Source organism: Hippichthys cyanospilos, chromosome 14, assembly GCF_059441005.1.
Source record: "Hippichthys cyanospilos isolate Australia breed blue-spotted pipefish chromosome 14, RoL_Hcya_1.0, whole genome shotgun sequence".
NCBI lineage: Eukaryota > Metazoa > Chordata > Actinopteri > Syngnathiformes > Syngnathidae > Hippichthys > Hippichthys cyanospilos.
The window spans coordinates 2,570,590-2,598,052 of record NC_142382.1 but is presented as its reverse complement, the minus strand read 5'-3'; the positions used below and the strand labels follow the sequence as shown (position 1 = coordinate 2,598,052).

The 27,463-nt window shown below is 43.1% G+C and overlaps 1 protein-coding gene across 15 annotated transcripts in view; it reads left to right on the top strand.

Annotated features, from left to right (window-relative positions):
* Positions 1-27,463, top strand: part of tnika (TRAF2 and NCK interacting kinase a) — a 52,824-nt gene that overhangs the window by 21,465 nt on the left and 3,896 nt on the right. The window contains exons 3-34 of one of the 15 annotated variants that reach the window (XM_088432806.1): positions 5,143-5,199; positions 6,286-6,411; positions 8,931-9,041; positions 9,856-9,946; positions 10,179-10,309; positions 10,376-10,430; positions 10,541-10,619; positions 10,732-10,907; positions 12,244-12,310; positions 12,394-12,592; positions 12,936-13,052; positions 14,099-14,185; positions 15,190-15,396; positions 16,510-16,977; positions 18,168-18,335; positions 18,814-19,059; positions 19,138-19,244; positions 20,139-20,254; positions 21,309-21,406; positions 21,504-21,527; positions 21,909-21,977; positions 22,820-22,926; positions 23,004-23,106; positions 23,169-23,315; positions 23,442-23,538; positions 23,619-23,789; positions 23,875-24,018; positions 24,478-24,612; positions 24,706-24,806; positions 25,474-25,623; positions 25,981-25,998; positions 27,257-27,416. In XM_088432806.1, coding sequence (XP_088288932.1) covers positions 5,143-5,199; positions 6,286-6,411; positions 8,931-9,041; positions 9,856-9,946; positions 10,179-10,309; positions 10,376-10,430; positions 10,541-10,619; positions 10,732-10,907; positions 12,244-12,310; positions 12,394-12,592; positions 12,936-13,052; positions 14,099-14,185; positions 15,190-15,396; positions 16,510-16,977; positions 18,168-18,335; positions 18,814-19,059; positions 19,138-19,244; positions 20,139-20,254; positions 21,309-21,406; positions 21,504-21,527; positions 21,909-21,977; positions 22,820-22,926; positions 23,004-23,106; positions 23,169-23,315; positions 23,442-23,538; positions 23,619-23,789; positions 23,875-24,018; positions 24,478-24,612; positions 24,706-24,806; positions 25,474-25,623; positions 25,981-25,998; positions 27,257-27,416 — 4,132 coding nt within the window. The remainder of the gene's footprint in view (positions 1-5,142; positions 5,200-6,285; positions 6,412-8,930; positions 9,042-9,855; positions 9,947-10,178; positions 10,310-10,375; positions 10,431-10,540; positions 10,620-10,731; positions 10,908-12,243; positions 12,311-12,393; positions 12,593-12,935; positions 13,053-14,098; positions 14,186-15,189; positions 15,397-16,509; positions 16,978-18,167; positions 18,336-18,813; positions 19,060-19,137; positions 19,245-20,138; positions 20,255-21,308; positions 21,407-21,503; positions 21,528-21,908; positions 21,978-22,819; positions 22,927-23,003; positions 23,107-23,168; positions 23,316-23,441; positions 23,539-23,618; positions 23,790-23,874; positions 24,019-24,477; positions 24,613-24,705; positions 24,807-25,473; positions 25,624-25,980; positions 25,999-27,256; positions 27,417-27,463) is intronic. The other 14 variants (XM_088432810.1, XM_088432811.1, XM_088432808.1 and 11 more) reach the window with 14 other exon arrangements.

Below are 27,463 nucleotides of genomic sequence, written 5' to 3'. Positions count from 1 at the left end.
CGTGACTAAAATTCCGATACATTACGTGGTGATTTTCTGTAATTGTAGTTTATTTTAATGGAAAAAATGAAGCTTCATGACGCACTTGTGATATTTTTATTACTCATCTTGATGGCACACTTGGTTCAGAGACACAGAGGAAGTATCATAAATTTCCACTTCACTAATGTTTATCTTTAAATCAAGAGCGTAATCAAAAGGAGTAAAAAAAAAATCACAGGTGCTTCATGAAGCTTCGTTTTCCAAATGAAAACGATAGAATGATACAACAATTTGAAATTTTAAGAAAAATGCCATAGTATTGTTCTTTCTTTAATACTTATCTTTAAACCAAGAGCACCAACTGAAGGAGTAAAATATCACAGGTGCTTCATGAAGCTTCGTTTTCAAAATGAAAATGATAGAATGATAGAAAATTGTGAAATTTTAAGGAAAATGCTATAGTATTGTTCTTTCTTTAATACTTATTTTTAAACCAAGAGCACCAACTGAAGGAGTAAAATATCACAGGTGCTTCATGAAGCTTCATTTTCAAAATGAAAATGATAGAATGATAGAAAATTGTGAATTTTTAAGGAAAACGCTATAGTATTGATCTTTCTTTCATGTTAAACATTAAACCAAGAGCACCTTCTAAAGGAGTAAAAAAAATATCACCAGTGCTTCATGAAGCTTCATTTTCCCATTACTACAAATTAGAATTGATCGAAAATTCCCTTTACCTTTGTGAAATTTTATGGAAAAAACTTCATTGGTGGTATGAATCTTCTTTAAATGACCTGTCATTGTATTTCTTTGAGAATTTTTTTTTCACATGTACAACAATAAGTCTGCCACTTCTAATGGGAGTGAGAATCCAGCACGGGAACAAACAAGTCCTCCGCTCCGGTCCTCCAAAAGTCATTCGCCGTGCTTCCTTTTCTGTCTCCTTCCTTCCTGTCCTCTGCCTCAACCTCGCTTCCCGTCCTGTACGACGGACTCGGGCTTTCATGGAAAGCGCTCACCCGCTTTTCCTCTTTGTGCGTGCGCGCTTAAGTTTCATGCCCGGCCAAGACTGTTGCTAAGCTACCGCAGGAAGTGTCCTGCATAGTAAATTTGTCCCGGCGATGGTGTTTGTGTGTGTTTGTGTGTGCGCCGAACTGACTTGGCAAGGGCACGGACGGTCATGCACATCAACAATCAAAACACACGTACTCTTACACACTGATATCCAGCAGCAGGTTATATTAAGGCAGTGGCAAGCGTCCCAGTCCCGCCGAAGTCAAACCCCTAGCGGGAAAGGATGAAGAAATCTGCAGCCACCAGCGCTTATGTGCGTGTGTGTATTTGTGTGTGCCCTTGGTTTTTGCTACATGGTGGCGATCAAATATTCCCTTGACTGTCTTCAAGGGGACTTTTTGTACTTGGACCATTGTGATGGACCCCACAAGTTCAGACCGTTGTTGTGTCAAGATTTGCTCGTAGGGTTTAGGAATCGGATTTTGGTCGAGACGGGTTAGGGCCAGGGTAACGAGACGCCCGATCGACCGGGAGCGAATCACGTGTCTTGTAGGAGTACCCGAAAGCTGCGCTTCCTCATTAAAATCGCAAGGTGCGAGGTGAGACTCTGGGAGGAGGAAGCGTTGTAAATCTGTTATCTATCTCAAATTCCAACATGGCTCCGCCACTTAGCTAACATGCTACCAGGAGTGTGGCTGAAATACTGCTAGAATGATGTGAAAGAAAATGTCCCAAAATGGTCCAAATACTGCCGAAAGGGGATATTATTGACCCTTGTGTGAAGCCTCCGCCTGGAGTCCGGTTGGATATCAGTTTGCTATCAGTTCGCCGTCTGCGTCACGTGCACGGGCATCCTAGCCAAACGCGCCTTTCCAATCGGCCGCGTTATCGCGCTAGCGCACCTGGGCCGCCGTCCCCGCCCGCGATTTCCCTGCGAGTGACATGTTTTCCTCTCGACGAGGACGCGAACGGATTCCGGAACGCCACGAGATGTTGTGACCGTGGTCAAGTCGCTCCGGGGCGGAAGCAGCTGCGCGTCTTTTTGTTTTGCTCGTCCGACAAAAGGCGACGGACGCCTGGCCCGGCATCGCGGGAATTAGACTTAGCCGAGACGTCGTGGCAAAGACGAACGAGGAATTTAGCCAGCGGAAAGCGGGCGATAATGAAAAGGGGCTAAGAGGGTCGGATAAGAAGAACGAATCGGCCGGGATAAGAGCGAGCGGGGAAAAACTGCAGATTTAGGTCACAAACGGGCGGAGGACGGGGATCAGCATCAAAGGCGGATACCAAAAAATGGACACCATTACAATCCTTTTTCCTTGTTGTGTCGTCATTGAAAAACAATGTGATGTAATCCAACAGAAGAGCTGCATCCCATTATAAGATTTCATTACATTTTTAATTCATTCATTAAAAGGTATTTATAAGGAAAAACATACCCAAAAAAGTATCAGTATGGGACCAATACCAGGTCTTTTAATTCAAAAAGTAAAAATTATGGGTACAGGCCAATCAGTCCAATCACCACTTGGTGAAAACACAAATTTTACAGGGGAGCAAGAGAATTGAATTGAAAAAAAACAGGAAGTGATGTCAAAAATGGTGAGGCGGTAAAATGAAATTCACTGTTTTGGAATGTGAAATACAGAATAAAACTGATTATTATGAAGTTAGAAAAGTTGTGTGGGGGGAAAAAAAAACAATGATATTTCGACCTCGGATTTTCAGGTCGCTGATTTCCATGTACAGCGAACAAAAAAATAAAACAGTGCAAAAAACAAAAATTGAACATTTCAACAAGTGCTTGTGTTATATTTGCAGGTATCTAAATTATAATACTTAGTAGTTTTGTATACTAAATTACAAATAAAGAATCTGCATCTGATACCTAAAATTTCCTCACGTCTCGAACTGCTGTGGATGACTTTTGGTGAAGTATCGGCGACAGGTATCGGCAGTCGCCTCGAGAACTCGATACCTATGTGACAGTTATGTGTGAAAGGGAACATTTTAGTGTGGATTCAAATAAAGCTGATTGTGTGTTGGCGAGTATCATTGGTGGTCCATCTGGCACCAAGCGCTGTGAATTTCAAGCCAGGGAACGCTGGCAGCAGATCATTTGCGTGCCGCTTTTGATTTTGCCGGTTAGGTCGCGCAGAGGACACGTCCGTGTCGGGGTTTGGACGCTTCCAGACGCTCTTTTGACTTTGACTCAACTAAATTCACTAATTGACGTACTCTATCCGTGAACTATCGGTGAAACTGTCTTCATTTTTTTTTTTTAATGTTTACAACTATATTAACTCATTTAATCCCAAAGACGTTATTTTTAGTTTTTTTTTAGTACTGAATTTATTTAGTACCAAATAACAGCATTTAGGTACTTCACTTGAGTACCTGAAGCAATTGATTATTACGTATTTTAATTGTAATCATTACTTCATTACCTAAAACATAGGTGTGGAACTCCAGTCCTCGAGGGTCGGCATCCTGCATGTTTTCCGGTTTTCTTTCCCCAACACACCTGATTCAAATGATTAGCTCATTAGCAGGCTCTGCAAGAGCTTTAAAATGATCCCAATCATTTGAATCAGGTGTTTTGGAGGGAAAGGGTTTGAAAACATGTAGGATACCGGCCCTCTAGGACTGGAGTTCCACACCTGTGACCTAATATAATCACTGTATATTCCACACACATTTCCTTTGCTTTTCCGCTAACTCCGTTAATAGAACTTTGAAAAAAAAACAAATGCATTTGTAATGTTTTTTTCCAAACACTGTAACAGCAACTTGTCCTCTTTTTATGAATGAATGACCCTTTTTTAACTGGGCCAGCCCCCCCCATATCTTTGGCTCGTTATGGCGGTGACCCTTTGGTGGAAGCCCCCAGGGGGCGCTTTGGAGTAAGACCTCCCCACAATGCCATCTGTTTTAGAGCAATTCCTCCAGGAGCTCAGTTTTGTCCTTGTTTCCTTTATAATATGATATAATATCATAATTATATCCGGATAAATTTGGGGGTCGGAATTGCTAGTTGGCTCCGCACGAGATATAAAACCCGACATATTGATGCTAATCCATCCAGACGAGTTGAAGTGAGGCGATTTGTTGGCGTTAGCATGCTTAGCCTCGTTAGCTTCATGATGGTTGACTCTCTTCGGGCGCACCCCGAGGCTTTGGGGTAACCTCGATAAAGCGTCGTGATACCTCTGGCCCATTTTCTGATCGACTGAGCAATCGCCGCAGAATCCGGACGTCCCCTTGATATGCTAGCATACAATGCTCGCTGTCAAGTTAGCATCCTGAAACTATTTGGATTTGAAGGGTTCCCATTGAGGATTAGCGCTTTATGACAACCTGGTATGAAATTTGCTTACCAGGCGGCCATTTTGGGCAATTAGAAGAAAGTTGAATGTGTTTGTTTCTGAGATTTGGGTGAAGAAAACAAGTGCTTTTTTAAATTTTATGATTTTGTTTGTTTTTTAGCTAACCGTAGACCATTTCCATCACTGTATTTTTATTAGCCGCCAGTACAAAAAAAACAAAAAACAAAGACAGGGTAAGCAGCAAAAAAAACAAAAACAAAACGTTTTTTACCCCTCAACCCTTACATACTTGCTTCTGACTATATTTTTTTGGAATTGACTGGGGAGCAAATGAGCAAATAAGTGTTTGCAAAAACAATTCTTAAAAAAAGTAAACAAAAAAGGGGAGTTTTCTTCAGGTGGAAATCGGCTTTTTAAAAATTTTTTTAAAAAAAATCCCGAATTTTTATATGACAGTCATAAAAGCCAACCCAGAAGTTTTGGGTTTTTTTTTTCAAATAATGCCCCCCATCCCCCCACAAAAAAACAAGAAAAAAAACAAAGAAATTCTTTTGACGGTTCAAAAAAGTCTTTTTTTTTTTTCCCCTGGTTAAAACATGTTTGGGACATTTACCAAAAAAAGGGGAAAAACGCCCCCTACTGGCGGAAACTGGTTTCAGCTGAAGAACATTTAAAAAAAATACATTTTTTATTATTTTTAGCAGGCAAGAATAGGCATTCACACTACTAATCTCCAACCATGCATTCGTACATTATTTTTTTTAGAATATTTCTAGTTTTTCTTTCTCTAATTGTTTTGCTTCCTGTCTTTCTGCAGGGTCGCCATGTTAAGACAGGGCAGCTGGCAGCCATCAAGGTCATGGATGTCACTGGGGTAAGCGGTGCGCACACACACACACACACACACACACGTTGTCTCACGTCAAGCGTCAACTCCCACGATGATAGCAGCGTGTCATCTAATTAAGAGCGATGAGTCAGTGGCAGCGAGGAAAATGAGGACAGGCCTATCGCCATGGTAATATTAGCCGCCGCTATCGGGACAGCAGTGTGGTCTCGAGCGTGTCTGCCAAGCAGGAGAGCCGGATCTCACTTCTATTTCCAGATGACACCCACCACTCTGGGCAACAATGAAACAGTGGGAGGGGATGAACGAGGGCCCCGAAAAAGAAAAAAAAAAACATAATCTGGGGCTTTTTCACTGAGAGCCTGCAAAATCAGGGCAGTAGTGGAATTTGTTTCACACGGAACCCAGCAAAGTCAGCAGATTGTTGCTTTTAATCAGCCATACTTCAACCTGCTATCAGAAATTTATTATTTTTTTGTCAGAGAAAATTGCCCAAACCCACGCAGGCACGGGGAGAACATGTAAACTCCACACAGGAAGGCTGCTGTCATCACGCCGCCCCCTGCTACCTACATTTTCAAAATAAGAGCAGTTTTACTCATCTTTGTTTACCTTTTCACTACTTTCACAACTAAAACGAATCATCAAAATCTCTTAGTTTATTGAATATATTAATAACTTTACGATAGTAAAGGTTGATATTTGTCAAAATTCCGAATATCTGTTGATAACCAGTTTAATTCCGGTGTCCAGTCACCTTCACACAGAGATCCTGCCAAAATCATTCTAGCCAAGCTGTAACAGAAGACACTGTTTTTAGTTTCTTTCAAACAGAAATCCTGAAAATTGCCACAGGTAGACCAGTGCTTTTTACACAGAACCCAGTAAAAGGGAATTGTCACATCGGAAAATCATCATTTTCAGTTTCACACAACAATCCAGCAAAAATTGCTGCTCAACTGAGTGGCATTGTCATCTAAAATGTCCAAATGATCCTTTTTGCAAAGTCATAATTAAAAACAAACAAAACATGGTCAGTGGCTGGCGTTGGTGTCTGTGTCAAAATCTGAATTTGCTACATTGTTTTCTTTTTCCTGCGTGTGTGTGTTCCAGGATGAGGAAGAAGAGATCAAAGCGGAAATCAACATGCTGAAGAAGTACAGCCACCACCGCAACATCGCCACTTACTATGGCGCCTTCATCAAAAAGAACCCCCCGGGGATCGACGACCAGCTATGGGTACGCTCTTGTTACTCAACTGCAGATGGAGGCGGGGCTTATGAGACTTGGCTAACGCAATATACGGAGGGGATTTACTTATTTGAGAAAGGTGGAAACAAAGATAGGAAGTGGAAGGAAGGAAGGAAAGAAGGCTGTGAAGAAAAAGGAGGGGAGGAAGGAAAACTGAAGGAAAAGCAAAGAAGGAAGGAAAACTGAAGGAAAAGGGAGGAAAGAAGGAAAACTGTGAAGGAAAAGGAAGGAAGGAAGAAATAAAGGAAAAGGAAGGAAAGCAAAGAAGGAAGGAAAACTGAAGAAAAACGAAGGAAGGAATGAAGGAAGACTGTGAAGGAAAAGGGAGGAAAACTGATAGAAAAGGAAGGAAGGAAGGAAACAGTGAAGGAAAAGGAAGGAAGGGAGGAAGGAAAACTGAAGGAAAAGGAAGGAAAACTGAAGGAAAATGAAGGAAGGAACGAAGGAAGACTGTGAAGGAAAAGGAAGGAAAACTGATAGAAAAGGAAGGAAGGAAGGAAAACTGAAGGAAAAGGAAAGAAGGAAGGAAGGAAAACTATGAAGGAAAAGGAAGGAAGGAATTTCTTCGCCAGCTGGGAAATGAGGCAGAAGAAAGGACACTATGTGAAAGAAAGAAAAGGAAGTAAGGACACTGTGAAGGAAAAGAAAGGAGGAAAGGAAGGACGGAATCAGACATTTCGTCGCCTGGTGGGAACTAAGGAGGAAGGAAGGAAGGAAGGAAGGAAAGAAAGAAAGAAAGAAAGAAAGAAAGAAAGAAAGAAAGAAAGAAAGAAAGAAAGAAAGAAAGAAAGAAAGAAAGAAAGAAAGAAAGAAAGAAGGAAGGAAGGAAGGAAGGAAGGAAGGAAGGAAGGAAGGAAGGAAGGAAGGAAGGAAGGAAGGAAGGAAGGAAGGAAGGAAGGAAGGAAGGAAGGAAGGAAGGAAGGGAGACATTTCCTGGCCAGCTGGGAAATGAGGCAGAAGGAAGGACACTATGTGAAAGAAAAGGAAGGAAGGACACTGTGAAGGAAAAGGAAGGAAGGAATCAGACATTTCCTCTGCAGCTGGGAAGGGAGGAAAAAAAGTGTGGAACTATTCAAGGTTTGAAAGAAGGAAAAAAACAGCGACAATGGAAGGAAAGAAGGAAGGAGGCAATGGAAGAAAAAAAGATGCAAGGAAACTAGGATATTAAGAAAGGATGGCAGGAGGGATGGAAAAGGAAGGATGCACAGAAGGAAGAAAAAAGTCATTTATTTGAGTGAGGGCCTCATTTTCACCCCAAATCGAGGCACAGCGTTTTCTGAAGCAAAATGCGCTAAGGCGCTTAATGTAACATTTTCCCACGCCATTTGCGGCCGGGGATCAGCGCGCGTGTGTGTAAACAAGGCAAGCCGTGAGCCGTTAATGCTAACAAAAATGTGACGCTAATCTCGCCCAATCGCTCGGAAAAACAACGGCGGCCTCTCGTCCTCAATCACTTCCTGACCTACTGAGAAATTCAAAGTACTACCTTCGTATTTAACGTCAACAAGGCAGCCGTTATTTTTACCAGTCATGCTAATGTCAGCTGCAAATTTGCTCCGCTATGCTAACATTAGACTTTCTGTAGGTGCTAGCTAGATAACAGATTTTCACTTGCATGCTAAGATTAGCTGCTTGTTTGATATTTTTTCTCTGGAACGCTAGCATTACCTGCTAGCCTGATAACATTTTTTCTCTGTTAGCTGCTAACTCTGGCATGCTAATGTTAAATACATGGCGTGCTAAATTTAGGTACAAGATATCTAAGTTTCCTTTGGCATGCTAGCATGAGCTGATACCTGAATAATATTTTTCTAGCATGTTATTGTTAATTACTCTCTGGATCATTTTTCTTCGCACATGCTAAATCAGCATTGAGCTAGAATTTTTCTCTGGCTTACTTGCATTAGCTGCTAGCTAGATCCATTTTTTTTTGACATGCCATTGTTAGCTGCTAGCTGGATATTTTTTCCCTCCGGCATGCTAAGTTTAGGTACAATCTAGATAACATGTTTTTGTATGTACTTGGATTAGCTGCTAGCTAGGTAACAATTTCATGCCATGCTGTTTTTAGCTGCTAGCTGGATAGTGTTTCTCTGGAATGCTAACTTTAGGAAGTTTGATAAGTTTTCTTTGGCATGCTAGCATTAGCTGCTATCTATATTTCTATTAAGTTAGCCACTAGCTATTTTTTTTTTCCTTTAGCAAGCTAAAATTAGCTGTGAACTAGTTTTTTTTTTTCTGGTATACGTTCATTAGCCGCTAGCTGAATAACATTTTTGGACATTCTTTTGTTAGCTATTTGCTGGATCATTTTTGTCTAGCATGCTAACTTTCGTTTCTCTTGCATGCTAGCATTAACCGCTAGCTGGATAACTGAATTTAGATGTTGTCGTCCAGGTAAATCTTTAGAATTGTATTTAAAAACAAACAAAAAAAAAGAAACACTAGTTAGCTGGATGTTTTGCGCTATTGTTATTCGTTGTAATCCGTCCTTTTGCTCCACTCAGCTTGTCATGGAGTTCTGCGGCGCCGGCTCGGTGACGGACCTGATCAAGAACACCAAGGGCAACTCTCTGAAAGAAGAGTGGACGGCCTACATCTGCCGAGAGATCCTCAGGGTGAGCGTCATTCATATTTCATCCCCTGGCTTGTGGTAATTGACGGCGAGCGCCGCGCGTCCTGATGCTCATCTCACCCGATCGTGCTGAGGGCAGCGCTATCGCCGCCGCCGCCGCCGCCGCCGCGTCTCGTCTGTTAGACGCCGGATGTTTCTTTTTCTCTTCTTCCTCGCCTGTCTCCGCTTATCTTGTTTTGCGTTTGTAAAACGGGGTGGGGGGTGGGGGGCTTTCTTTTCAAAAACTGATAAATATTTACACTTTATTGGATCGTGTCTTTCAATGACGTATGAACTGAATACATGTAACGTTTTTTTCCAGAAGTTTATACTGTAAGTATAGTCTTGTCAAGAAATGTTTTTTTAGCCAAATGATAGGTATTAGTTCTTTGATATGTTTTCCATTTTAAAATCGATATGTTTAGTATATTTTTTGAATTAATATATAAAAAGATAGATGGACCTGCACATACATATATACAAGAAAATATTTCAACAAATATTTTCTCCAAAGCTTTTAACAGGTATTTAGTACCTGTTGTTTAGTATATTTTGAATGTGTCAATTTTTGGATTTATACAAAAACAACTTGTATATTTTTTTCCCGGCAGCCAAAAAGTTCAAGCTGTAACTGAAGTGTATGAAAAAAAGAGCTAAGTAGATGATGCTAAGGAGTTTTAATCCGTCAAGCGACGTCCTCTTGAAAATGAGGTTGCCTCCATCTTGGTAATCATCTCCACTTGGCTCATGGCTCGGGCGTCCTTCACTGAGTTTGCGTGTGTGTGTGTGTGTGCGTGCGCGCGCGTGCGTGTTTTCAGGGCCTGACTCATCTCCATCAGCACAAGGTCATCCATCGAGACATCAAGGGACAGAACGTCCTGCTGACGGAGAACGCCGAGGTCAAACTAGGTGGGTGCCGTCACGTAAAAAAGGCACTCGGCCAAACGGAAACTGCAAACTGTGTGTGTGTGTGTGTGCGCGTATTAGTAGTTATTTTAATCTTCTCAACGTGAAAAAACTGCTAAAAGTGTACGATGGCTCATTTAATTATCGAACATTTTCATTCGTCGAGGAGCGTGTTTACCAAATGGTTTTTCCACCCATGGAATTGAGAATATTCTCGTAAATTTTCGGGGGCTAGTGGACTTTGGCGTTTCGGCCCAGTTGGACCGCACGGTGGGAAGGAGGAACACGTTTATCGGGACGCCGTATTGGATGGCGCCAGAGGTCATCGCCTGCGACGAGAACCCCGACGCTACGTACGATTTTAAGGTAGAAATCGGCGCGGGACGGCTTTTACGCCTTGGGGGGTCGCCTGACGCGGCCATCTTGTTGCAGAGCGATTTATGGTCACTGGGCATCACGGCCATCGAGATGGCTGAAGGAGCTCCGCGTAAGTACCGTCGGGAATCCAATTTGTAAAATGACAGAACCGAATCTTTAAAGGTAGTAAACATCCAGCGCGAGCTGATATTTTTTTTGAAATGACTTGTGACCCCGCAGCGCTGTGCGACATGCACCCCATGAGAGCCCTCTTCCTCATCCCGCGAAACCCGGCGCCCAGACTCAAGTCCAAAAAATGGTGAGGGCTCCATCGGGCAGCCATTTTGAATATTTTGACTTCCCGTACAAGAAAATTGTCGGAAAGAAATAGCAAAAATGAGTTAGCTCGTTTTTTTTTTCTTCTTCTTCAGGTCAAAGAAGTTCCAGCTGTTCATCGAGAGCTGCCTGGTGAAGAGCCACGGGCAGAGGCCCAGCACGGAGCAGCTCCTCAAGCACCCCTTCATCAGGGACCTGCCCAACGAGAGGCAGGTGCGCATCCAGCTCAAGGACCACATCGACCGTACCAAGAAGAAGCGGGGCGAGAGGGGTGAGATTCGGATTTTTGCTTCTTGTTTCTTTTCCCTGTCTTTGTATTCTTATTATACAAAACGGAGCGCGCTCGGATCTTCATGGATCTTCAATGAAGCCTGGAATAACATTGACTTTTTTCAAGGCGCTCTAGAGTTAGGGGATCACCCTGAATTCTGGAATAAGGAGATTGTTTTTGTTATTTTCCAGAGTCACTCTGGGATTAAATTACGCTAAAATCAAGCATTTTGCCAAGGGATTCTGGAATAAGGAGATTGTTTCCGCCATTTTCAGGAGTCGCTCTGGAATTTGATTATGCTAAAATCAAGCATGTTGCCAAGGGAATCTGGAATAAGGAGATTTTCTTCAGTTATTTCCAGGAGTCTTTCTAGATTTGTTTTTTTTTTATCAAGCATTTTGTCAGGGGAATCTGGAATAAGGTGATTTTCTTCAATCATTTTCCGGAGTCACTCTGGAATTTGATGACTAAAATCAAGCGTTTTGCCAAGGGAATCTGGAATAAAGGATTTCTTCAGTCATATTCGGGGGACACTGGAATTAGAATAATCTAAAATCTGTCGTTTTGTTAGTGGAGTCGAGAAAGGGATTCCTCTTGAAATCAAATCACTTTCCCAAGGAAATCTAGAATTATGATTTTTACCCTAAAATCAGCCATTTTGCCAAGGGAGTCTGGAATAGGGAGATTTTTTTGTGTGGTTTTCCAGAGTCACACAGGGATTAGATTACTCTAAAATTCACCATTTTGTCAAGGGCGTCTGGAATAAGGAGATTGCTTCCGCCATTTTCAGGAGTCACTCTGGAATTAGATTATTTGGAAATCAAGCATTTTGCCAAGGGAAGGGTGCACCACATTGTAAGGCTCATAGAATAGAAGCTTTAGTAGTGGCTGGGGTTGCGTTATGCATCCACTAGATGGAGCTGCTTTAAAGGGAATGTCAACAAAACAATCTGATAAATCAGCCCAATTGATGATATCAAAATATGCTTGGACCAACGCCAAGACAAAAAAAAAAACAGGGTGTTATGAACGTTTTCATCGTAACATTCCGAACTGAAATGCAGAGATAAAAATGGAATTTCATGGGCTACATGAAATGAGGCACACCGGATTATAAACCGCAATGTCGACTTCACGCTGTGTGCCTTATAATACGGTAAGGTCCTCGTCTGCTCTTCGTCTTGACAACTTGGAGATTTGCACTCGCAGCGCGTCTCAAGGTGGAAAAAACGATCGATTGTGAACGTCGGGAGCGGTGACTTTCAATGACGAAGAAGAGCGCTCCGATCCCTTCGTTCCACTCACCGTATTCCCCGCCTGTCTCTCGATATGCCAGACGAGACCGAGTACGAATACAGCGGCAGCGAGGAAGAGGACGAGGAAAGAGACGCGGGCGAGCCCAGGTCAGCCAGCGCCGGCCGGCCGGCGAGGAGACGGAAGCCTCCCTGGCCCTTTCACGCCGTCCTCCTCCTTCTTCTTCTTCAAGCTCCATCATCAACATCCCCGGCGAGTCCACCCTGCGGCGGGACTTCCTGCGCCTGCAGCTGGCCAATAAGGAGCGCTCGGAGGCGCAGCGGCGGCAGCAGCTGGAGCAGCAGCAGAACGAGGAGCACAAGCGCCTCCTGCTGGCCGAGAGGCAGAAGCGCATCGAGGAGCAGAAGGAGCAGCGGCGCCGGCTGGAGGAGGTTAGCGATGACTAGCGTAGCATGGCGTCGATTAATCGGCAACGCGCCACTGTCGGCTCACCAAAAGATCGAATTCACGTATAATACATGTCTATAAATGCTAGGGCTGGATTTGAGTTTTTTAATTACCGATTAATCGGCCGATCGTTTAAAAAAAATAGACATTCCCGTCGAAAGGTCTCAAAAGGATTATTAGTTTCTCAAAAAATCTTAGGTAGTTTAATCATCAGTTTTATAACTATTTTCTACATGTATAAACAAATAATGCCTGCTGAGCAACCCCAATTTTTTTTTTTTCCTTCAAAATCGCCCAAGCGGTCTAAAGTGTGCCCCCCCCCCACAGCAGCAGCAGCGCGAACGCGAGCTGAGGAAGCAACACGAAAGAGAGCAGAGGAGGCGATACGAAGAAATGGAGCAGCTCCGTCGAGAGGAAGAGCGACGGCACGCCGAACGGGAACAGGTTGGTATTAGCGCTCGTCGGCAGGAATACGCAAAATATATCCGGCGGGTTTCCAGCAATCTCAGGTGATTGCATCACCTGCGTGAAAATTTGGAAAGATGTGGCCTAAGTTATGCTTTTCTTTCCATACGATTTCTATGAATAATAATGTTTATTTTGGGTGCAATTCCACTCTTGGCCACTAGGATGCAGCACTCAAACATACAGCCAGCAGGCCGGTTTGATGATTTTGTAATTGACAAAAATTAGCAGAATTTTTTTGCAGTAATTAAAAAACCTGAAATGTTTCACGAATAATAGTCACGTTAATGTTTTATGATTAATCCAAATGTTGTGTTTGTTACTGTTTTCGACAGAATTAAAAAAGAATAATAAATCTGAAGTTTTTGGTTTAAAATTGGGTCGGTTTGACCGAATTTAATGTTTTGTGTAGTTTTGCACAAATAATCCCTCCAGAATTAGGTGTTTTGTTTAAGATAAGAATAATTGGGTTGTTTCTTTTAAAACAAGCCAATGATTCGGGTCGAATTGAGACAAATTTTCCATCTGTAAATTGGGTCACTTTTAAACCAAAGGATCAAATGAATAACCCATGAAGCAACCCAAGAAATTGGGTTATTTTGTGAACAATACTTCTTTTTTTTTTTTTTAACCTTAACTAAGCCAACAGTTCAAAACAAAACAAAATGTTTTGAAGGTTAGTTTTATATGAAACGATTCAATATTTTTGGTGATAAAATTGCGTCAAATATCGGGTCTTCCTTTTTTGTTAAATTATAAGATATTTTTCGAGATTTTTGTATTTTTTTTTTTTACTATATTGGCGGTGAATGATTAAACCTTCTTATAACAAAAAAGAATAAATAACTGCCGTACATGCCATTAAAAAAAAAGCACCAAGGTTTCTCCACCCCGTTCCTGTTCCTGTTCCATGGCCGCCTCTTCCACTTCCCCCTCCGCTGTCTGCATCCAAATGTTACTAACATTTCTCAGCATTGCTCCTGTTATGTTTTTTTTGTTTTTTTTTTTCCTCACACGCTGCTCAGGAGTATATCCGTAGACAGCTGGAGGAAGAGCAAAGGCAGTTAGAGATTCTCCAGCAGCAGCTTCTACAGGAACAGGCGCTACTGCTGGTAACCTACCTCAATGTTTACACGTCCGCTGCAGCATCCGTCAGAGGGTTTTACACTTTTTTTTTTTTTAAGTGTGTATTTGCCTGCTTCTTCCTCCAGAGTCCAAGTATTATTATTATAATTTTTTTTAATGGAAATATGCTTTTGAGTGGTACTACTTCAGTATCGTATGTATAATGAATTAGTGCCATCTTGTGGAATCATAGTCTTTGTTTTAGTGATTTTTATGTCCAGTTTTGTTGTCAGTCCTTGAATGCATCGCATGCACACACAAAAAAAGAATACATAAGTGTGTTTCTGCTTCCCAACAAAAGTAGTGACAAATTAGGCTTCACACAATGAGGATTTTAAAGGAGAAAAAAAACATATATATATATATATATATATATATATATATATATATATATATATATATATATATATATATATAAAAAACTCTATTCTATTAATATTTTGCAAAAAAAATACATGAAGACATGTGTCATTCGTGCTGATATCGTTTTGAATCGATTTTGGTATCAGAGAGTACAATATTAGGGGTTAAAAAAAAAACTGTATTTGATGAGGAAACTTGATATATTAATGATGGGATCAAACAACATTCCTGGGTTAAACCAAGATGGCTGCAAGTTCCATCAATGGCATTGAAAAATGAAGGCATTAATTTGATTTTTCCCCCCAAAATCAGCCTTGCCGATCAGATGTATCATCTACATCAAATCACTGACTTTTAATTCCTACGCAAATAGTGACGCATCATCTCAACTGAGAAACTTAGCATCGAGTAAGTTCAGCTCGGGTAGTTAGCGGAAATTCCGGAGAGTCTTTTGTTGTTCTTTTTTTGTCTTTTACTCCGCCTCAAGTCGAGAGCAGTTTCGAACTGGATCTTCCGTTTATAGCAAAGCGGGATAAACTTCTTCAATCACATCATCCTTTCATCCGCTCCTCCCCACTTGGGAACGTGCGACGCGGCTGATTTCGGTCCGTCTTGTCTTCCCCTCAAGGAGTACAAGCGCAAGCAGGTGGAAGAGCAGCGTCAGGCCGAGCGTCTGCAGAGGCAGCTGCAGCAGGAGAGGGCCTACCTGGTGTCGCTGCAGCAACAGCAGCAGCAGCAGCAGCAGCAACAGGAGGGACGGCAGGCCGACAAGAAGCAGCTCTACCACTACAAAGACGTGGGCAATCCCAACGACAAGCCGGCCTGGGCCAAAGAGGTGCCTGATTCAAAAGTCCCATAACTCCGCATTGATTGGTGGAAACGTCAAACCCGCGCGCCAATTTGACAAATCGCTGTCCAACAAGGCATGGGCCGATATCGCATCTTGGTGGTACGATTATTAAAAGTCCTATTTGGATTTTTTTTTTTTTTTTTAAAGAATTGAATGTTTGGTACATTAAGAAGACATATATTCATGTCAAGAAGGTAAAAAAAAATAATTATTTTCATAAGCAGCTTTTTCAGTCAACTCTGCAAGCATCAGTGATACCGTATCACCAGTCCTAATTATACTTGTACTGCGTTTCCACGCTAGACTGAAAAAAATACCAGGCATCATCCATTTTCTAAAGCCCCTTATCCTACTCTAAAATGATGACGTGGTATATTTTCAAAATAAATTTGAATGTTATCACCTGTAAACCTTAAAATGATCCGTCAGTCACAAGTTGTTCGTTTGTGTTTTTGAGGGAAAATAAGTACTTATGTTTGCCTTTTTTTAAGTTGTGTTTTGAGAGCCATCTTGTAAGATCTAAAAACGATTGCAATCGGTAAAGCTTTGTCCAATCATCTCTCAGAAGTGGGTGACATCATTAAAATCCTGCGTAATTTCTGGTTTGGACACTCAAACGGGTCACATCCTCCAGCAGGCTGCTCTGGTCAAAGATCTCCTCCTTGTTTTCTATGCATGCCAAGAAGGTAAAAAAACAAATTAAGAATCGAATCAAGAGTCAACTTTGCAAGCAGCCAATCATTCTGCTCTGTTTAAACGCCTCGTTTGTTAAGTATAACAGAAAGTTCTCATTACCGTCGTAGACCGTATTAGTGGTTATTGAATCCCTGAATTTTGAACACCACTGTAAACCATCAACTCGGGTATCGGCCTATGTCTATGTCCATCTGTCTCGGTTTTGGTGTGGACCTCTGACATTCTTGGCCTTGGTCTCGATACTCTGTAGCCTGGATAATGCCTTGTAACACCGAGTGGCCTTTCCGTATCATGTAACAATCTACGATAGGCGAACCGTCGGGATCCTCAGGAGACCGGAACTCAAGCCCTGCTTTGTCTTTTCTTGGTGATTCATGTCCCTGCTCTGACTTTGACTCCCAGGTGGCGCCGCAAGCGCAGGTTCAAGGCGGTAACCCGCCCCGCTCTAACCTGCGCCACCATCAGTCATTCAACCAGCCGCCGTCGTCCCCGGCCCCCCGCGGCCAACCCCGAGCCCAAACCCCTCGACGCACGCCGTCCGCGGGTGCCCAGATCCTCTCTAGCCAGATCCCCCGCATCCGCGTCGCGCTAGACCCCGGGGAGCCCCTCGACCCGGGGCTCAAGCAGGAGATAAGTCAACAGGTCAGAGAGTTGAGGAAGCGTAGCCCCGCCGCCCGCAAGGAAGAGAGTCAGGCGGCTCGGAAGGGGCCTGGTAACCCCGAGAGAGATCCCGGTCCCGTGCGGGTCAGGCAGTCCAAGCCCGCCGTGGAGCTTGGGGAACGCCAGAAAGACAAGTCCCCAGGCAGGCCCCTCTCTGCGCCCAATCACACCGATGTTGTTACTAAGGCCCCCGCGCAGGTCCAAAAACTGGTTAGTGCTCGCCGCCGCCGCAGATCGTACCCCGCCGTAGACTAGATGTAGAACCTGAACGTCACCATCAACTAGTCCACCTAGCAAGAACCAAACGTTCTCTATATCCTTCCTGTCTCTTTCAGCTTCATTTGCTCGTATTTCGATAGGGTTGAACTTTAGTCCAGATTCTGGGACAGTTCCAGAACTCTTGTAAACACAGACCCGACTTTGGACAAAATAGAGACTCAATTTTGTAAGGTTTTACTTGATTTATATGTCCATAAATCATTGGTTGGACCTTTGTTCCCCAAAACCTTGGACTCTCACATCCATTTCGTTTCCATCTGTCGGTCTAATCTTCACGAGAGGAAAAATCTTTTGGGCGCCGGGGCTGGCAAACGTACCCAAAAGTCTTTTTCCTCACCCGTACTTATAAAACCTTCTCCTTCTTTTGTAGGTGACGATTCTAACCTCTCGCTGCCTCTTCGGAAACCAAACAAAAAGCTGCCATTTTCTTTCCCGTCCTCGTGGCTACTAACAAATCTGTCTCCCCTGGCTTGTTTCCCGCCTCCGTCGCTGTAGTTGTGACTAGTGACGATCCGAGTCATAATCTGGAATAATCCCCAAATAGATTATGAGCTCATGAGGATTTGCCAAAAAAAATAGAAATCTCGTTGCGCGTGCATCATGGCCCAAGGGGAACTCTGGAAGAAACCTGAATTCAGGAGTCTGAGAACATCCCTTGAGAGACTTAGAGCTTGAGAATTTCTTTGCAAAAACTTTGTCACGCGTAGGATACTTGATCAAGATCTAAAATGTTTCTAAAATGGCCACTTGAAAACCTAATGGCACACTTCCCGTACTTTTCCATTGGCGACTTTTTGAGGTTTTTCCAGGTTTAGTCCTGATAGAAATTCGGAACCGTATGGACAAAATTTCTAGGGCAAAATTGAACTCATGTTGTTGAGTAAAACTTGATTTAATTTTTTTAATTTTCTTGTAATGCAAAACTATCCGAAACAAATCATTTTGAACCATAATAATCCAATTGTTGTATGTTTTGGGCCGTGGGTTCCTCAGTCTTTTTTGTTGGTCTACTCAAGATAGATGTGGCTACCAAATTTGGTGTCACTAACCCGCCAAAATTTTCCGTGCCGCGAGTGACGCTCGTGTGTGTGTGTGTGTGTGCGCGTGTGTGTGTGTGTCAGGTGGAGGAAAGGTCTAAACTGAACAGGCAGAGCTCTCCGGCACTGCAGCCCAAAGTGTCAAACCGGATTTCCGACCCCTCCCTCCCTCCCCGATCCGAATCCTTCAGCAGCAGCGGTGTCGTGCAGGCTGCTCGAACTCCACCCATCCACCGTCCCGTCGAACCGCAGGTGTGTGTGTGTGGCTGTTTGAAAGGAACCTCTGTGCCTTGAAAATTAACATCAATACCTTTAGTAACTCTCTAAGATGGACCATACAAAATATTTACATTGATGATGTACCTATTCCAGCCCACAGTCTCCATTTGGATGCGATTTGCTTTCTAATTACCTTGCTGCGGTGCCTTACCTTGAACAAGAACATATTAAACTCCATTTTGTTGCATCAATTTGTTTTCACACTGCCCTTAGTCTCTTCTTGGATCGGTTCCTGACAACTGAATTGAGGCAAGATACTGTTCTGGTGACTTGAGTATAAATTATTGTTCCTGCCTTCTGCGTTAAGTGAAGTTCTTGTTCCTGACAGGCTACTTAAGCGCAATTCTTGTTCATTTGAACAAAGTTATTGTTCCAGCCTTCCTTGGTCCCATGTTTTTTTCATGTTGTATTTCCTTCTTCCTGATTTCCGCCTTCTTGGTCCATACCTCAGATGGCCCACCTGATTCCGGTCAAGACGCACTCCAGCTCCATGTCGGGTTCCCAGTCCCTGCAGGACCAGACGGGATCCGCTCTTAGCGACGGCGCGGGCTCCCCCAGGTCCGACATTCACCGCCAAAACTCCGACCCGACCTCCGACAACCAAACTCCCCCGCTTCGCATCGCCGACCGGGATCGGGACAGGACCGCCAGGCTGAGGGAGGATGACCTGCCGCCCAAGGTCCGAGAACCCCAATCGGTAAGATATGCTTGGCCCATCGTGAATCCGTTATAACCCTTCCAGTGACTTAACGATGTGGATTCATGTTTCCTCCAGATCCCCCAGAGGAATACCTCCATCTCCCCAGCCTTGGTCAGGAAGAACTCCCCCAATGGAGGCAATGGTTTAGGGCCTCGAACAGGCTCTCAGATTATACGAGCAAGGTAAACTTCATTATTAGTTCAGAATGCTGTATTTCGTTGATGCCCTTAGTCTCCTCAGAATTTGTCACCCAGTGTGGACACAACCCCCGATTGGTAATAGACAGATGCTAATTTAAGTTTAGCCGGTTGATAGGACTTTGCTGTGGACACTGCAGTTTTACACTCCACGTTGTGCACTTTACTTGCTGCCCATAATCTCCTGTCTGATAAAATTTGTCACACAATGTAGAGATAAACCACTGATTGGCAGCGCAGATGCAAATTTTATTTTAGCCTGTTGAAAGGCTTTTTCTATGGATGCTAGTTTTATACTCCGCAATCTCCTCTTTGCTCACTGCCCTTAATTTCCTGTCTGATGAAAGTTGTCATGTTTTGACAAAGCACTGATGATGGTTGTGCAGATGCTAACATTAGCTTAGCCTGTTGAAGGGCCTTCACTATGGATCCTGCAATATTTATACTCCACGGTCTCTGGTTCGCTGGCTGCCCTTAATCTCTCTTTTCACTCAATGTGGAGACAAATCAATGATTGGACTTATGCTAATGTTAGCTTAGCCTGTTGATGGGGCCTTACCACACCTTCTAAACTTAGCTTAGCGTCTTGGCCTGTCTAAAATGTGGAAGCTGTGCTTTTATCCTCCAGAGTCTCCACTTTTCTGTAGCGCCCTGTTTATTTTGCTTCCCTTAACCTTCCCTTGGATAAGAATTGAGCCCTCATGCGAACAGCTAGAAGTTGATATTAGCTAAGCTTTTGTTGGCGCTTTAGCTCTGGACACTGCAGTTCTATGCTCCACAGTCTCCACTTTGGTGCATCACATCTTTTACGTGTCACCCTTAGTCTCTTCTCGAGTAATGTTTTCTTCTTTGTTTCTTGTGTATGTTTGTAAAAATCAGTAACCCAGACTTGCGCCATTCCGAGCTCTCCCTGGACGCCATGCTGCAAAGAACGTCCTCCAACTCGTCGTCGTCGTCCTCGCCCTCGTCCCAGGGTGGCTCGGTGGAGAGGAGGGGTACGGTTTTTATTCCCTAAGTGGTCCTGGCCAAGTGTCCCAAAAGAGTTGTCCCAACACATTCTTTGTTTGAAGCTGCTTTTTGAGGCCATCCCTCAGTTCTGCTCGGATCAACCTGTCCGATGTGCCATGCTGCAGTCATTCGGTCCCCGGGGGGGTGGGGTGGGGGGGGGTGGGGGGGATAAATGTCAAACAAGACACGGATGAATCGCCCGCTGAAAAGACACAGTGAGACGGCAGAGCTTTTCTCAGGTTTTCAAAGAGCGGAGACTGAAACTACAGTATAATCGAGAAACAAACATTTTTGTTATTTATTTCCTCTGTATAAAGGAATCAAAAATTGTCCAAAAAATGCTTACATTTTGGTATTGAAGCACCAAAAAAATGTAATGAAATCTTTACTGAAGTAGTTAACTACCAATCAATTATTTTAGGTACTAAAAAAGACCAGTATTATTACTAGTAAAATACTAAAGTATTTGTTTATTTCATTAATAAAGTCATCAATTTAGGTAGCATAGTGCCTAAATTTAAATAGGAAATGACTTCAGTAGTTGATTACTTCAGTAGTTACCCGGTACATACTTAAGTAATCAGTTACTCTAGGTAGTAAACGTACTAGTAGTTTAACTAGTAAATGAACTAACCTATGAAAAGTAACTGGTTACTATAAATGTATAATTGTTATACATTTAAAGTCTTGTTATAGAAAATGTACTATATAACTACTTTTATTCATTTTGACTGTGTTTAATAGGTTTAAAAAACAACATTTGGAATTTGGATTTTTCTGAATGCGGCCCTCAAAAACTTTGGACACGCCTGCCCTAACCTTTGAAGCAACCAACAGAACAATAAGAGTGTAGCAACACATGTAGACATACAGCATAACACTTTTCCACAGAATATATTATTGCCGTACCGAGACGAGTTGAGAGATCGCTTTGAACAGGATATTTATTTATACATATCCTTGAATTTTTCTGTGCTGGTCTTGAGGAGCAGTTAAAAATATTAATAGTATTTTTTTTTTGGGGTATTATTGCTCCTATAGGTCAGAGCAAACAGGAAGCATCGTCGTCGGGAACCGAGCAGGAGGCCAGGCCCAAACAGGAGGAGGTCCGCGACTCAAGCCGACCCAGCAGGCCCGCAGTCAGTCCCCACACACAAACGCACCCCGTTTTCCTCAAGTGTAGGACATTCCTATAGCGAACCTGTTTTCTCTGTTCTGTCTCAATCCGTCCTTCAGAGCTATAAGAAAGCCATAGATGAGGTTAGTGAACCCCCCCCCCCTTTTTTTTCTCCCCCCTCAGTCCCAAGGGACCCTGCCCCCCAGCCCCACCCATGTGACACATACACACTTGATGTTTGTGTGTGCATGTGTCACATTATCTGTGAATATCCTCCACCCCGTTGTTATGGTTACCGGTGAGGTGGCGGGCCGGTTAGCCTCACCCCCCCCCCCCCCGCCCCCCCCCCCCCCGGCAATGTGCATGGCCGTCAGGAAACCCCTTCACCCCTTGCTACCGCCTCCTCGTGTTGTCTTTTTACTATCAAAAAAAAAAAAAAAAACACTTTGACCAGCACATCCCTGGCCCAAATGTTCCCAAAAATGTAAATCAAAATTTGAGCGTTTTTGGCGATTGCCTTGCAGGACCTCAGCGCTCTGGCGAAGGAACTGCGAGAGTTGAGAGTCGACGAAGGCAGCAGGCCACCGGTTAAGGTGATAGAGGCGCTCATCTTTTCATTGCAAAGATGTGGAAATATTGTTTCCAAAAGTAAAATACAAAGCAGAGCATCATCCACATCATAAGGCAAAAGTGGAAAATATCTTTAAATTTAAGTGGCCTAAAACACTATAAAAGGTCAAATAATTGAAGAAATTAACTTTGGAAATGTGCAGCTGTGAACTGAAAGTCATTTCAGTTCATAAAGCATCATTCACATCATAAGGTGAAAGTTTGGAAAACATCTAATTTAAATGGTCTCAAACACAATAAAATGTTAAGCAATTCAAGCTATCAAATCTTAAAAATACACACATGTGAGCTGAAAGTCATTTCAGGTCAAAAAGTCACATCATAAGGTGAATCTTTGGAAAAACATTTTAAAATTTAAATGACCTCAAACAGTGCAATGTCATCTAATTAAATCTATCAACTCTTCAAAATACACAGTTGTGAGATGAAAGTCATTGCAGGTCATAAAGCATTATCCACATCATAAGGTGAAAGTTTGGAAAACATCTTCAAATTTAAATAATCTCCAAGACAATAACATGTCAAGTCAATCAAGCTATTCATTCTTAAAATTACACAGCTGTGAGCTGAAAGTCATTTCATGTCATAAAGTATCATCCACATCATAAGGTGAAAAGTTTGGAACACGTTCAAGTTTTGAAAGGCCTTTAAATTTAAATGGTCTCAAACACATTAGGAGGTCAATTCATTTATTAATTTTTCAAAATGCACAGCCGTGAACTGAAAATCATTCCTGTTCGTCCACATCATAAAGCGAACATTCTGAAGCAACTTCGAAATCAAATGCACTTTCCTGCCCACTAAGGTCACGGACTACTCATCGTCCAGCGAAGAGTCCGAGAGCAGCGACGAGGACGGCGAGACGGTGGGACACGACGGCACCGTGGCCGTCAGCGACATCCCCCGCATCATGTGAGCCGGTCCAACTTGATACGTGTCGGTGCCATTTGGACTTTGTAAACATTTTGACCTCGCTTGCCGCCTCGCAGGCCGGCCGCGCAAAGCAACAACGAGTCGTACGGAGGAATCAACCAGGATTCCGAGCGGGAGCCGTACGCTAATTCCAAGGACGGCACGCTGGTGGTGAGAGAGGTGAGCCGCGTCACGCCCGAGGTCGCGGACCGCCTCTGAGCGCCTTCTCTTCTGGTCTTCAGGCCGAGGACAAGAGGCGAGGCGGCCACGCCGAGAGCAATGGCTTCGGGGGACACGGTAACCGTGGCAACCTGCCCGACCTGGTCCGGCGGAGCAGCTCGCCCGCCGCCGTGCCCGCCGCCCTGCAGGAACTTGGAGACGTGGCCGAGGTCGCTGGACACATTATATATATATATACAGTATATATATATATATATATATATATATATATATATATATATATATATATATATATATATATATATATATATATATCTCAATGGTCTATCTTGCAGTTTGGTCTGGGCGGCTCCAAAGCGTCCTTCACGCCATTCGTGGACCCCCGCGTCTATCAAACGTCCCCGAGTGATGAAAACGAAAACCCGGCAGCCGGTGAGTGGCCATTTTCCTCGTAGGGAGTCATTCGTCAACGCGTTTATCTTCTAAAAGAGTGTTTTGGCGCCGCGCGGCAGCCATGTTCGCCAGCGAGCTGCTGCGGCAGGAGCAGGCGCGACTCAACGAAGCCAGGAAGATCTCGGTGGTCAACGTGAACCCCACCAACATCCGACCGCACAGCGACACGCCCGAGATCCGCAAGTACAAGAAGCGTTTCAACTCGGAGATCCTTTGCGCCGCGCTCTGGGGTACGCCTACGACTTTAAGCTCCGCCCCCCCCCCGCCGCCGGATATTCGACTACTTTATAAACGTGATACGCGTGGCCCCTTCAGGGGTGAATCTGCTGGTGGGAACGGAAAACGGCCTCATGCTGCTGGACCGGAGCGGCCAGGGAAAAGTTTACAACCTGATCACCAGGCGGCGTTTTCTTCAGATGGATGTGCTGGAGGGCCTCAACGTGCTCGTCACCATATCAGGTGGGAAATTTAAACTGCATACCAGCAAACTCGTTTTTTTTCCCCCCAAATCTCCTCATTTGATTTAGGAAAGTGACGTTCAAACCATAGTAGGGTAAGGATTGTTGCTAACAAACAGCCCATTTGAGAAAGCCTTGTTTTGATCAAATGTGATCAGTAGGAACGGGCACCGTGTCCGTTGAGCCATTTACGTTAAGAAACTGCTATTGAAAAATCAGCTGATGTCTCTTGCCAGCCTATATGGAGCAATTGAGTGCTGCTAGCCACGATCGCTGGTAGCATTTAGTGCTCCTCGCCCACGGCTAGCCGCTAACGTTGGAGCCACCGCTAATCGCTGGAAACGGGCGCTTTTTTTTTTTTTTTACGTTTCGGTTGTATTAAACACCAACATCGTTCGCGCTCAGGTCATTTTTTTACAAATCAAATTTGACCTTTCTCTTTTTTGGTGGCTAATCTCAGGGAAAAAGAACAAGCTGCGCGTTTACTACCTGTCGTGGCTGCGGAACAGAATATTGCACAACGACCCAGAAGTGGAGAAGAAGCAAGGCTGGATCACCGTCGGAGAACTTGAAGGATGCGTGCATTATAAAGTCGGTAAGCGTGAGCTACAGGGGCGGGGCCTAGCATAGCGTGCGGTCACCACACGTGAGGACTTGAGATTTCTTACCTTGCGCGTCGTGGTTCCAGTGAAGTACGAGAGGATCAAGTTCCTGGTGATTGCGCTGAAAACCTCGGTGGAGATCTACGCCTGGGCTCCCAAACCCTACCACAAGTTCATGGCCTTTAAGGTACGCCCCAAAAACGGCCCAAAAATAGGCAATCGCAAAAGTGTGGGCTCCCTCTAGTGGCTGACAAACAAATTCCTCAATTAAATATTCTAACGACATTACGTTTATATTGATGTGACATTTAGTAAGTATTTTACTGCAGGTATATTTTAGGAAGCATTTAAGTGCAGTAAGGAGTATGTTGAGTACTTTGTGGAGTATTTTAGCAGCGTTCAGGAGTATTTAGATACATTTGTATTTTATTCAATTTCAGAGTATTTACCCAACCTTTAGTCAGTATTTTGTATTTTACTGCAGGTAAATATTTGACTAAGTTTTCATTCCGTCAAAGTGTATTTAGAGTATTTTGAGGGAGTATTTCAGGAGATTTCAAAGTATTTTATATGTTAGTTTTAATGACTATTTACCTACATATAGGAGCATTCAGTTAACCTAGGAAGTAGGGAGTATTTGCGTCCATTTTCGAGTATTTACCCGTAGATAACTTTTGAGAAGTATTTAAGTGTAGCTAGGAGTAATTGAATTGCTTTGGAATATTGCAGAAAAAAAAAAACAAAAGTATTTGGTTACTTACTGTGAGTATTCGTCAGCTCGGCTGTTACTGCTGTAATCTGATTGGTCAGCGGGGGAAAAAAAGTTTAATCTGCCCGCCTTCTTTGGTCGACAGTCGTTCGCCGAGCTTCAGCACCGTCCTCAGCTCGTCGACCTGACCGTGGAGGAAGGCCAGAGGTTAAAGGTCATCTACGGCTCCAGCGTGGGCTTCCACGTCATCGACGTGGACTCGGGCAACCCGTACGACATTTACATCCCGTCGCACGTAAGTTAGCGTGAGCGCTGTTGCTTTACCAAAGTCTCGATGCTAAAATGATGTTGCGGTCTTTGAATGGGGAAAAAGTGGTGCCATCTGGTGGACACATTAAGAACAACGAGCTAGCTAAATCTTAGCGATTTTACGTTTCCAGTTTGGGTTTTGTCTATGCAAACGTTTATGCTAGCTTAAAAGTGTCAAGCTAAATCAGGCGACTTTTTAAGGGGGGAAAAAACAAGCAATACAAAAAACAGATGACACGTGAAGCCGTTTCTGTTTTTTATTGTAAAAATAGACATTTGACGCGCTGATTCTATTTTGTATCATGTTAAAATGTCTCCTACTCCAATTTTGTTTTTCTTTCAGTGTGCCAAAGAGAGCAAGGTGACACGCGTCCCTCCTCCATCCGCCATTTTGTGTAGATGTACACACGTTGCTGTGTAGATGTGTTTATAGACGTGTAGCCGTAGTTCAAACACGGAAGTCTTCTCCCGCCTCTACATGTGCAGTCAACCTGTAGAAATCCATAGATCGTTCTATGCTAGCAGTTAATAATAACGGGACAAAACTCATCTCACCCTTTACAACAAAAAATTCACTAGTATATATATATATATATATATATATATATATATATATATATATATATATATATATATATATATATATATATATATATATATATATAATGAATTTTCACCTATAAACAATTTAAAATCCAAATTTTGGTTTCATAAATATTTTTTAAAATCATTTTGCATTTGTTATTTTTTTTGTTCGCTTTTTTTTTTTTAGATGTTTTTTGTTTGAATTTAATCAACTCCATTTTGACTTTCACAGCATCTTTATTTTCATCTTGGTCAAAATGTTTAAACTTTTGGTAAAATTACGAACGAAGTTTCCTTTTAATAGTTTCCGTATCATTGTGTGATTATTTTTTCTAAATATTCTCCAAACAAATTCTAATTATTATATGTACTGAAAATATGAAGTACATCATGGGGTGAGATGAATTTTGTCGCCGTGCTGTCCCTTACTCATATGTCTTACAGATTTTTTTTTCTTTTAATGTTTCAAGCTGTAACGTTTCGTCTTAATTTTTCATTGACTAGCGTACTACTAATTCCTCTTTTTTTTTTTGTATAATAAGGGATTTGGCATCTATGTATTATTGGTATTATATTAAATAATTTGTCAGGCTAAAAAAATGATTAGCAATCATGCAAAAATAAATGTGCTACATTTGTACTAGCTCTGCACATTAAAGACCAGTAGCTCAGTCAGGGGTGTCAAACATAAGGCCGGGGGCCCGGTTCTGGTCCGCAAAGGGATTTAATCCGGCCCGCAAGGTGATTTGTTTCATGTCAAGTATAAAAATGAGGAATGGGAATAGATTTTGTTCCATGCGCACCTGATCTAAGTGATACGAAATAATTCATTGTGAAACTGAGAAAAAAGCAAAATCCATTTTTTACATGTCAAAGCAAAAATGTATTCCAGGTTTCTTTCGTGTCAACAAACACGCTTACCGCGGATTAAGCCACAAAATATGGCTTTAAATACCCTACTGGGATATTTGAATCGGATAGGGATTACGATTCCGTGTGACAGATTATGACGTGCTCAAATGTGTGTGCGTTAGATTCAGAGCCAGGTGACGCCGCACGCCATCGTGGTGCTGCCCAAGACGGACGGCATGGAGATGCTGCTGTGCTACGAGGACGAGGGGGTCTACGTCAACACCTACGGCCGCATCACCAAAGATGTGGTGCTGCAGTGGGGCGAGATGCCCACCTCTGTTGGTACGTGCCTCTGGATGTCCTTTTGTAACAGAATTCGGCCTTGAAAA